Below are 13,028 nucleotides of genomic sequence, written 5' to 3' on the forward strand. Positions count from 1 at the left end.
CGAAGAAAAGGAAGAGACCGATTGAGAGAGAGTGAGAAAGGGCGAACGAAAATTAAAATTTCGTAAAGAGAATTTATGAATTTGTTTTTTTTATTTCTTTCTTTTTCTATTCACAAATATAGATTGATTAATATATTGTAGAATACAAGAAGTGATCATAATATACTGGTACATGCTCATCTATTGGGGCTTTTACCTTAGTAATAATTAACTTACAAAGAAGTTTCACTTCTGACATGTGTAGGTACTTTTTACGAACGCACTTTTTTTACCTACTCGAAATTTGCTTATGTTGAAATAACAATTTATAACCTTGATTCAGTAAAAGTGGTATTTTTTTTAGATTTTTTAGTTTAAGTTCCAAAAGTTTCGTTTTCTTTACTAAAACTTTTTCTTTAAAATAACTTATAATTTTTCCTCCTAATATCCTTTGATACAGAGATATACTTAATCCTGTAAAGTTCCGGATCTTTTACAACAAAACCTATTTGCACCTGAAATCATTAAAGCGTATTTAGACTCAATTTTAATAATAAATCATATTGTAGTTAGAAAAACTGTGACAGGAAGAAATAAAAAGTGCTGATGGCAGCATCATATAAATAAGCATAACACCTTCCAGTTTCTTGACAGTTGGTTAATCGCGTGACAAAACTAGACATTACAAGACACAAGTACGAACTATGAACTAACAATGGCCCTCTTGACGAGGCACGTAAAAAAATTTCTCGCCTTCACAAGAAATGGGGTGTCACGGAAATTCTGAATTTTCTTGACATTCTTCATTGTTGGGATATAAAAATATATTTTCAAACAGTGGTTTCACTATTAGAAAGTATCCCAAATCGAAATAACTGTTTTATTAACTAAATACTTCTCGATTTTGCATTCTGTGTAGTGATTACTTATATTACAATCACTATTAGTTATTAGTAGAAATCAATTCTGAATTTAATAAACTTATAAAGTTTTTTGAATATTAATGTTCCGTACTAAAGGCCAAGATGTTATTCATACTATATCATCTTTGAGTTCCCTTTGAATTTTCTAGTATAATAGAATTCATAAAATTACTCATCCGACAACAAGGGCACAAAAGCAGTATCATTATGTTACATGCATCAACGGACCACGGTCTCTCGTTATAAGACAACTAAATTCATCTCAAAGAATCTCGAATCAAATGAAGACGTCTCGATTTCAGCTTCGATATTATGCGCAATATCAAATCGATACTTGAATAAATTCATTCGGGGACCGCGATGTGGGTCGTATGACTCGCCAAAACAAATAAAAATCCAGTGATAGTCGACGGTGCATCGACCTTGTATCCTCACTGCACAGGCGACGGCGACAAGGGAAAAAATGACCCAAATACATCATAATAAGGTCCGATATTCCGTGACAACGGTGGCGAAAAATAAGAAAGTAAAATGCAAGATGAAACCGAAGACTGTCGATTTAAAGCGAACGAATTTATACCGTATAATCGGGGTTCAGCGTTCAATTTCGATGGGGATCAAATCGGAAATAAAAGACGAATGGAAAAAGATAAAGATGCATTCATAGTAGACCGTTATCGGATGGACAAGTAAATATTTCGCATTTCGCGTTATCTCGGTTTAACAGGGAATGTTTTGAAATATTGAATTATGTTTTAAAATGAGAGATTGCCGGCCGTTGACCAGCTGTTGACCCATATAGTTTGTGATTCATTTACCTCCTGGATTCTTTTTGTTTTGAATTTAATCAACACGTCCGTGTTACAAATGAATTAAGCAAATACACGTATTCAAACATCGTAAAGGCTTTGTCATATTACAATGCGTCATTTTGTCACTTTCGTTGTTTTAACAAAGATTTTGAAACGAGGTCGAAATTATTTGGAATTTAAATAATTTAATAAACACTTTTATTGTTACAGATTAAAGCGAGCTGTTCTTGAGGGCAAAAGCAATAGCACTCGGCGGAACTACACCGAGGATGATCTCCAATCTGCATTGAGGGATATCCAATCTGGGTTGGGCACACGAAGGGCCGCAGCACTATACGGCATCCCACGGTCCACGCTACGAAACAAGGTCAACAAACATGGTCTTACTCCAGAAGCGCCCGAGTCCGAGGACAGTGACCCCGAGAAGCCAGACACGCCATCATCTGTTATCCTCAAAATTCCCTCCTTCCCTCCTCCAGAGGACAAGAGCCCATCACCAGCCACGTCCGTCACGACCCCTGTGACGCCCATCACGCCGATATTACCTCCACAGTCGTCCCTAAATCACCCTTCACCTTTGCTACTTCCGGCTTCCGTGTACGCCGACCCACCCGCGGCTTCACAACACTTATTCACGTCTATGAGTGACGTCATAGCTAAGAGCATATGCCAAAAGTTCCAACAGCCCCTGGATAGGCCGCTTCAGCCTGACCTGTCTTACATGAGGGCGCCCGATCGACACGTCTCGGTCATAAAAACGCCACCGGATAATCAAAGAAATTACGCCGTACCCAGCAACTCCAAAGCGACAAATAACGGTCAGCCCGCCCAGGGTGGCAAAGGCACGAGACCAAAACGAGGTAAATACAGAAACTATGATCGAGACAGCCTCGTCGAGGCTGTGAAAGCGGTCCAGAGGGGCGAGATGTCCGTGCATCGGGCTGGCTCCTACTACGGTGTACCTCATTCCACTCTAGAATACAAAGTCAAAGAGCGGCATTTGATGCGGCCCCGAAAGAGGGAGCCTAAGCCGCCGCAGGAAACGAAGCCGCAGCCACCTAAACCGCCCCCTAAACCGACGAAGCCATTCACGAACGGAATGAACGGCCCCGAGGCGCCGGGCTACCCGGCCAACTATCCGTTCTGGGCGGGAGCCCGGTTCGCGCCGCCCGCGTCCGACCTCTACACGTCGCATATGATGCGGCGATTACACGGCGAGGCCCCACCGGCCAACGGGTTTCTCGAGGGCATCATCCGGTCGAGCCTGGAGGCACGGCCGGGCGCGGCGCTGCTGCAGCGGCTGACGGCGGAGCCGCGCGCGGAGGCACCGAGCCTGGCGCGGCGGTTGGCTGGAGAGGTGGACGATGAGCCGGCGGCCCGGCGCCCTCGCCTGGACTCCGACCTGGCGTTGGCGGCCGAGATGCGCGAGGCGGTGCAGCGGCTTCGCGCCGACAAGCTGCGTCCGCGCAACGGTACGCCGACGCCGCCGCGTGCGCTATCGCCCGCCGCTCCTCCCGCCGCGCCGCCACACTCCGCCTAGCCGCCGTCGCCTCACCGCTTGTGATAGTAATGTAAAGTACATTCCGTAGCCGACTCGCGGCGCCCGCGTATACTACTCTACTGTTGTAGTGACAATAAAGTTTTTTTACGGGATTAGTTTGTGCATTTATGCGTTAGTAGTTCCGCTTCCCCCCGCCCGGCGTTCACATGTATCACCAAATATCACAATAGTTACCTAAAGTCACAACCAGTTCAATATAACACAGCTTTACTAATGCAATATCACAATTAAATAGTGTTAGACAGACGCCCGAGACGGATAGGTCTTCGGGCGAGGATGTGTGGCGCGCAGTGTTATTCTGACTTCTTGCGATTGCTACGCCCGACTATTATTTATAATCGTCAGGCCGGTCTGGTTATTTGCATTTGTTTTTTTTTTGTGAAATCTTAACGCTCAGAATAACACTGCGTATTACGAAGACAGGTTGTCCAAAATTCACCCAAATCCAAAAACCTCGATTTTTGAAATTGTTTTAAGTAAAGACAACCAAAAGTTAATGTTATGAAATCAACTATTTAAATATTTTTAAGTAATAAATCATGTAACAAATTAATTATAAAGCTAGCTATGAGTGTAAATGTTATTAAGTAAATTAAATCGCAGATTTTGTGCGGTGTTTTTATAATTAGATAGGTAATATATTGAATGAAATTATTAGCTATGGCGGGAACGGTCACACTATCTCTCTCTATCCAACGGGCTCGTATCGGTACGAGAGGGACAGACGTACTTTTGTGAGCTTCGAGAAAGCTAAGTTCGGACTTATGTGCAATTATTATTTTGTAAAAAATAGTAATTTTAACTGTGTCTAAGCTAGCACGTGGATTTCCATATTACTGAATGTGATATTTAGGTATTACGAATGCGGTTTGCGTCGTATCAATACGCGTACATAAATACATACTAGTGAACTTATATATATATTTTATGTACTATTATCGTATCTTAAGGAGATATATTCTTATTTTTCATGGTCCAAGTTTTAAATGTTTTATCGACTATACAAAAATATGAATAATCATTAATATATTCTTGTCAACTTTAAAAATTAGCGCAAAAATCTCAAAAAAATTGATATCTTCAAATTTGTGACATTTTTTGGTGTTCAATCGAAAGTATATTATGGAGGTATGAAATGTGAAATGTATACGCTCTCCCGAGATAAAATTAGGTAAATAATATTTGGATATAAATTATCATACGACTACTTTGTAAGTTATGTGTAAATGTGAGCCTCAACAAAATTAAGAAATCTTTGTATTGTGTATGTAACTAAATTATACATATATTATATACAAGTTAAAAATTATTGTCGTACATTTTTCTTGACCACGATTGTAAAAATAGAATAAGGAGTTTGTAATCGACATTTCGACATAGACTAGGTTTTCTTTTGAGGGGACGAAATTATTATTTTAATTTGAAACGTCAAAATATCCGAATCGCCATACATATCCAATGCCGAGATGTCGAACAAGGCTCTGTAGGAAAATAACAAGAAATTTTTATAATCAAAATTTTACTAGTCGAGAGCATGTTTATCAACCCCTTTTGTTTCTGACTACCCTTTTTTTGTAAGAAATGAACAACCGTCATTTGCATTTATCGTTTATTACAACTCCACCAGACCGCATTTCACGAAAATGTTTGAATAAAAATTGCGCGAAAATGGCGCGAAATCATCGCCGAAACCGGAAGTAGATGGCCGTTTTTATGCTGTTCCATTTTTAAATTTCGAATTCCAATAATGTGCGACGCTAGACATTTGTTATTAGCCTAGAATGTTATTTTGTATAAGTTTGTACAGAAATAGGAAGGGACACATTGCAAAGAGAATGTAGATTAAAACAGACATTCCGTTTAGAATGTTAATAGATTTTTTAATTATTTTCGTGCATCGGGAACAAATCATTATGTTGTTTAATCTTATTTTGTAACGTTAGTTAATTTTTAAGTGGCTTTATTTCTAAATAACCTTATATTATATAATTATATTGAGATGTTATATGTAATTGTTTTGTGCAGGTTCGCCTTCGCGAGTAAAGAGAGTTGCGACTGATATGAACTAGAAAAATGCCTAGTGCTTAGCGCGGGTCTATCTGTACATTGTACAAATAAACACCGCCTTTATTAACAGTGATCTTCGCTAACCCACAACAATCCATCATAATTGGTCATTCCAAATATCCTAGAGGTCACTGGGTTAATAGTGAATCGTTTTTATTGTATATTGTTCATTTTCCACATAGTTAAGAATTTTAGTTATAACGTAACATTTGATTAAGAGTTAGGCGGTAGAAGTTTATTTTGTTAATTTTTTTCATAAATTCAATAAGGAATAGGTTTAGTCTAGGGGCCGACGCTCCAGGAACAAAAGACAATGAAAGGAAGATGCATTTTTTATTCAAATTTAATTGATAGAGGTGAGGTGGTGTCTGTGTGCAATCTTATACTAATACAGTCAAAACCGGTTATAACGACATTGAAGGGACCGTATAGTTGCCGACGTTATATCCGATAGTCGTTATAAGCAATGTCATATACACAAGTACAGTACATGTGTATGTATATAGTTATCGATCTCGAATAGGTAGGTATGGGTTATAATATGGTATGTTAATATTATAAAATGTAAACGAGTCAAAAAAGAAACAAAAATATTTATTACGAAATAATTAGGTACAAAAGTAATCAGTCATTTTGGTCTGGTTTTTTTAGCCCAGTCTCAAATATTTTTTGCATTTTACGTTTCATACTCCTCAAGGTATAAGTATCACCAATATCAAACTGTTCGTTAATGGCAACAATTTTTTTTAAGAACTTCGGAAATCGTTGTTGGCTGAAACTGTTCGTTGGGAGAAAGTGCGTAAGTAATAATATGCCTAAATATTCATTCATTGCTTATACATAACATTTAAAATCGTTTGTATTGTTTTGTTTTGCTGAGACAAGAAGCGGTTGGTCGTTATAGCCGATGAATATCGATAAAATTTCGTCGTTGTAAGCGATATGTCGCTGTATCCGATGTTGTTATAAGCGGTTTGTTTACTGAATAGTTTAATAGGGATTCGGACGGGACCATACAATCTGGTTGTAATAACCGATAGGTCGTTGTAAACGATGTCGTTATAAACGGTTTTGACTGTATATGCATTTTAAGAGAGCTTCGTTCGCGATGTGACAATTTGCAGACGCAAACTTGGTCCTAAATCGCAACGAAGTCCTTCAACTTAAAAGACATTGCCAGCTCTTAAGCATTCGTAAACACATGTTGTTTGTTTGTGTGACTGTACCTTGTAAATAGATGTCATTTTTCAACCGCAGATGTTGGCAATCTCTGGTTGCAGAATGGCGTAAGTTACGTTCTTTTCTAATTGTAAGCTTCACTAATTGTTTTCCATTTATATGTATTTCTAGACAGTTAATTTTAAACAAAAAATATTGTATTACAATACTTTATACATAGAATAATCGTGCGAAAGGGTTTTGCAACGGGACGTGTAACTACGTTTAAAAATTATGTACAACACAAAGCATTTAATTTTAGACATATTAAATATAATGTTAACTTTATTGAACTTATAGTGTAAATTCATATTTTCAAGGTATTTATTTAAACGATTGGATCACATCACATTGCTGAGGAACTTCTCTTAATGCGATAAATGAGTTACGCAATGGACCAATTAAACTGGAAATGTTTGGGAAACTAAGATCAAATTATTATTGTTGTTCGATTGACAAGTTTTAATTAAATATTATTTTCAATATACATAACGTCTTTGTTAATTTTTTTATTGTTTTATCGCTATTTATATTATACTTCCTCAGTAAAAAGTGGTTTTCATTTCTACGAATTGGCAGAAAAATGTGATTGGCATAAAATTGTATTCTAGTCAAATTTTTAGAGGTCTTTGGAAAGCTAAGCTTATTCGACTGACGTTTTTTTTTTTTAAATTGTATTGACGTCCAAAAACCGTCGCTTGGCGACGCAAAAATTGATTTGAATGTGGAATTGTACACACATGTGTATGCTTTTTTTACGTATAATGTATCTTGTAATTTCGAAGTGGAGAAATGTTTTTTCATATTAATATTATGTAATACCTACCTTAAGACGTTTATATTTTACGTTATAATCTTAATGAAATGGCTGGTTAGGCAGGTACGAATGTGCAAGGATGTTTAAACCTGTATACAATAAATTTCTTTCATTTGTTGATGTGTTTTGTTTTATTTGTTTTGTGGTTTACCTCCGTTCTATGCCAAAAATCAAGTCACTTCTTTACAAAATTGTTTAATTCAAATGGTAACTACAGCTATTAAAAAACTAAGTTTGTTTATTTGTTGGAGCTTACCTCAGAAACTGTTACTTCGAATTTTAAAAAAAATATATTTTTGGATGGTCTATTTACTGGTGAACCTGCAGGGCATAGTTACAACAAATATACATATACATAGGCATAGCAAAATTATCAAAAATATCCAAAAAATGATGATAATGTTATCAAAACGGCATTTAAACTATAATTTCATGCATTTGATTACTTGGAAAGCATGGGTCCATGCAAAACAAAAACTTCTACAATTCCCACGTGCATAAAAATATTTCATGCATCTCAAAAACTTGTGTTATAAAATATGTTTGCCACATGTACCACTAGTCACAAAACTTTCTGTAGGTATTTTTTTATCTAGTAGATATTTACGTAGTTTAGAGAGTCAGAGTCAGTAATCACACTCTAAACTGAGAGTAAAAACCTACAAAAAAACTTCTCCACTCTATTGGAGATGAAATAAACAAAAATAGTTAAAGTTATAAATAGGTAGGTACTTTAATTACCTATATCTGAATAAAATATTATTATATCCATTGGTTTTTACAGAAGCCGCAAGATCTCGTTAATGATCATTTAAACTTCCGACCTATTATTTGTTAACCCCAAAACCCAGTTTTGAATGAAATGTTATGACAAAAGTTACGCGATAATTTGACAGCACATCGGCCAACTGTCATTGCGTACAAAAAAACAAAACACATAACCACAAAGTACAAAGTATTGGAATAATTTCGTTTTTAAATTTTCGTAGCTCCGGGCGGTGCCACTTGCGTTCAAGGCTGAGGTTTTAAAAAAAGAACACAAAATGTTAAAATTCAAAATGGCGCACGTGATCCACGAATGCCGCCAAAACCCGTCTTGAGCCGGCCTCAATTTTGTGGATATATTTGTCGAGAGTAAAAAGCGAAACACTGAACACGACAATATACGATTTTTGTTTAATTTTATTGTTTAAGGAGTAAACAAAGATTATCGGTGTTCCAAACCAATACCTACCTACCTACAATTAATGAAATCAAACGACGTTTTGAATAAGCTTTGTCGATGAGATAATGTATCGTAACTGTAAATTAGTTGGTATTTAGGAGAATAATATGTAAGAAAGGTTTTTTATTTTTTTTTATTTTATAAGTTTTATTATAATTTATTATTATTATAATATAAGTTTAAAAACTACATTTCGATGCCAAATGATAGATAAAAATCAGGCTGAAGCGAGTAATTAAAATAGATGTAAAGTTTATTTATACTCTTTTCCAAGTAGGTAGGTAGGTACATTAATCATAAAATTATTCTAATACAAAATTATCACCATTTACATAACGAATACGCTAAATAATTTTAATAGGGTAAATAATTTTTATAATTCATAATAACAATATTATAACGACAAAATGTAAGTAATTAATAGAATAAAAACACGCTGTCCAAGACTAATAGGTAAGAACAGTGTTGGCCTAGTGGCTTCAGCGTGCGACTCTCATCCCTGAGGTCGTAGGTTCGATCCCCGGCTGTGCACCAATGAACTTTCTTTCTATTTGCGTATTTAACATTCGCTCAAACGGTGAATACAATAGAAGAAAAGCATCGTGAAGAAACCGGCTTGCCTTAGACCCAAAAAGTCAACGGCGTGCGTCAGGCACTGAAGGCTGATCACCTACTTGCCTATTAGATTTATAAATGATCATGAAACAGATACAGAAATCTGAGGCCCAGATCTAAAATGGTTGACGTAGCGCCATTGATTTATTTTTATTTTTTTACTTGTAGGTAAATACCTAATATCATTAACTTAAAATCCCAAAAATAATTATATTATTTTGGGATACCTACTACATATTGTGTGGACACGTTTGCCCCGTCTCACCTCCTTCGGACAAGCAAAGAAGCTAGGGCGGCCGCGGAGCAGGCAGAAAATAATATACGGCACAAATATAAGAGTCTTCCCTCCAACTTCGATTTCGTTCCCTTTAGAGTAGATACTCTTGGGCCGTGGGGTTCAAGTGCACAGGCGCTTATTAAAGATTTAAGTTGGCGCCTGGTAGATAGTAGGTTCTGGTGACGCCAGAGCTGGTGCTGTAATGGCTCAACGAATAAGTATCGCAATACAGCGAGGAAATGCTGCCAGCGTTAAAGGTACACTGCCACAGGGACCAAACTTTTTAAATTTGTCTTAAATTTCTTTAAAAAAAAATTAATTATAAATATATAAATTGTAAATACAAATTATACGTATGTAGCCTGATTAAATGATAATAACCTATGTAACATATTATATACGTTTTTTGTAAAGATTGGGTAGTTAATTTTTTATGATAACATCGAGACTACATCAATATTGTAAAAAACAGGTAGGTTTAAAAAATAATAAATATAGATGCAAATACTTACATTACTTATGCACTATTCAAGGACATTTTTGTTTGGTAATAAGAAATATAACCAAACAAAAAAACCAAAAAAAAACATATTAAATCACTTTTAATATACTACTAGGACAGAAGAGAATAAAAAACAAATAAGACACAGCAGTACCTACCTACCTATAAATCATCAGCCAACCGAAAAAAAAATACTTTAAATCTTGTGTAACAAGTGTAGAACCCAAAGATCAAAGTGGGAATCCTTTCTCTATGGTTAAAACAAACCAAAAAATATTTGTTTTAATAATTATGACCAATACAAATTGCAATAAAATAAAACGAAAACAATGTATTTCAACGAATTTATTTCTACAATGCGATATATATAAATCTAACCAATTAGAAAAAATGTAGGTGTGTCACTTCTAACTCTGCCCCTAAAGTACATAATAAAAACACTACAAAAAGAAAACATGCCCAGACGCAGGCGAACGAAACCGAAAACGGCCGAATGTCAAAAGCGTAACCATGACCTTACTCTTGACTTACTTGTGGTATGTATGTGTGCAATTCGGGACTGCATTTATTGTTTTATTTTCAAGGGCAGAGATTATGTAGAGACAGAGGGAGCAATCGATGAAAGTATCGTTAGGGGAACAAATATTACATACTTAGGTTGAATATTATTAGTTTTTAATTCTGAAGGAAATTCATATATAATTGAAGTCATAGATTAATTCGTGGCACATAAGAAGTTCCTACATAAAGGGATTTTATGTATCTAGATATAATATCTCGTATAGGAATATGTTTTTATTTTACATTCGTGATGTTCAGATTTAGTTTATCAGTTAACAGCAAGAAATCTCAGAATAATATAGGTATCTGTTTGAATAATCTTTGCCGCGCAATTCGGTTACTTTTTATGGTAGCACACACGCGCAAGTAATTCTGGCCCGCGTGTGCGCACACGTAGGTTTGTGTGCGTTAGTTTCGTGCACTTTGGGCAATGCACTCAACACTGACCTTGGATACGCAGCTGCATTCGTGGGGGGACAGCCCGCCAATTCGGTATTTGCACAAGAAATTGGCGGTTTTTTTGACGTTTTCTTTTTTTATGCTTAGGGTAGAACATACTATAGCTATAGAGTATCTACCAATATATTGAGTTTGTTGTGAGGTTGTTGAACATAATAAAAGCTTTATTTGTTTTGTATTTGTTCGTTGTGAAATCTAGTTTTTGTATTAAGTTGTACGATTGTATCAAGAATAGGTGTTTATTATAATGAGATATTATATCTTTACATAGTAAGTATATTGTATTTTATAATTATTGTAAATTTAAAAAAAAAGGTCGTTAAAGTGCAAGAGTGAATCTTATTAATAATTGTTAGGATGTCAAACTCTTTTAAATACAGTAATTTTCATAGTGCCAATAACAATTTTCTACTCTTGTAACAATGACGTGACGAGGGAGGCACCGAAGTAAAAACTAATTCCCAACAAAAGAAAACACGCTTTAATTTTTGTGATCGTCCATTTTCTTTTATAAAACATTTTTCGTTAAATAAAAAACAAAGAGATGTTTTCTTCGACTTAGAATTTCCGACCTCCTAATGGATGTGCTAATAATGGAAATGATGAGGGAGAGAATTTTTTTTTGTATCTAGCCGGTTAGAAAACAACCTTGGCTTTTAATCTAATTAAATTTTCTTTTATGTATTTTTTTTAAATCGGCTACTGTAAGACTAATTATTAACGGATTATTCTCAAGATTATAGAAATATAAAACGTAAAATAAGCTTACGAATGCAAAGCAACTACATTTTTGGTAGACACTTATAATATGTAAATTAAAAAGTTGTGGTAGGGGAGCCCACGATGCTAAATGGGGATTTACTCGAGCGTCGTAGAGACCTATTGGGATGCAAAGCTTAGATAAAAAGAAGAAAAAAATGTTATATGATAAATTCCTTTTCATCGGTGGGGGAAGCGGCTATAGATAGTTAAATATGTAAAAAAAAACTGTTGCATGGACATCCTCGAGCGCGTCAGATATTGATAGCATCTATGCCCTACGTATTTTTAATAATGTACGTATGTTAATCTGATCGTTTGCATGATGCGGGTGGTTGTATTTAAGGGTTGAAAATTAAAAAAAAAAATTTTTTATCGAGCGCGTCAGATTTTCTAAGGGAGTGTTAAGTGCACCAAAAAAAAGCTCTCATTCACTAATCTGACGATTTCGATGGGACGCAAACCCACAGCCATTTTCTTAATTTGCAAAAAAAAATCGCAATTTTGAAATACTCAAGCGCGTCAGATTAAGATATATGTGGTTCATCTTTATGTTCTAAACGTACTGTCTCATAATCTGACGATTATCTAGAGGGATTCGCCTGATCTGCCAAAAAAAAAATAGAAAAACGGTTCACCTAAAGGGCCATCCCTGCAACTTCCCGCTAATTCCATTCCTGGGCGCTTAAAATTGATATTTTGAGCTCACTGAGTTCAAAGAAATAACATTTCTATGCATTTGAGCTCTCCCAGCTCGAAAGTCTGATAGAAGTTTCATAGAACACTATTTTTGGAATTTTCAAACCGCAATAACTTTTGAATGGATCAAGCAATTTTCACGCGGTTGGCGGCATTCGACGCAGTTTTATTATCCTCATAAATAATTTTGCAATTTTAATTGATCGAACCACAAATTTCGGAGTAATCCCGAAGAACACTTTTTCGGGTTTCTTTCGTGTACGATATCTCTCGAACGAATCAACCGCTTTTGACCAGCTTGGTGGCGATCGACGTGGTTTTTCAAGCTCAAAGGCGGATTAGTTTTTGAAGTTGATCGATAAAGAAACCACTTTAAAAAAAAATATTTCTTATTTTTTTAAGATTTTTCAAAATTTCTCAAAATCTATCGGTCCGAATCGGTTCAAATTCACAGGAAATGTAATTTTGAGGGAAATATTGAGAACGCCGTTTAGTAAATTCCGATCGGTTTAAGGAAATGTAGGCATCACGCAGCTGCACGCATTTAACTTTAT

General features: G+C 35.8%; 1 protein-coding gene across 2 annotated transcripts in view; it reads left to right on the forward strand.

The window, feature by feature from the left end:
• Positions 1 to 5,729, forward strand: part of LOC125063154 (mushroom body large-type Kenyon cell-specific protein 1) — a 171,879-nt gene extending 166,150 nt beyond the window's left edge. For both annotated transcript variants that reach the window (XM_047669411.1, XM_047669413.1), the window contains one exon: positions 1,925 to 5,729. In XM_047669411.1, the coding sequence (XP_047525367.1) occupies positions 1,925 to 3,254 (1,330 nt within the window). In that variant the 3' untranslated portion in view covers positions 3,255 to 5,729. The remainder of the gene's footprint in view (positions 1 to 1,924) is intronic.
• The last annotated feature ends 7,299 nt before the right edge of the window (positions 5,730 to 13,028 follow it).

The sequence above is a fragment of the Pieris napi genome, chromosome 3 (genome assembly GCF_905475465.1).
Source record: "Pieris napi chromosome 3, ilPieNapi1.2, whole genome shotgun sequence".
Classification (NCBI taxonomy): Eukaryota; Metazoa; Arthropoda; class Insecta; order Lepidoptera; family Pieridae; genus Pieris; species Pieris napi.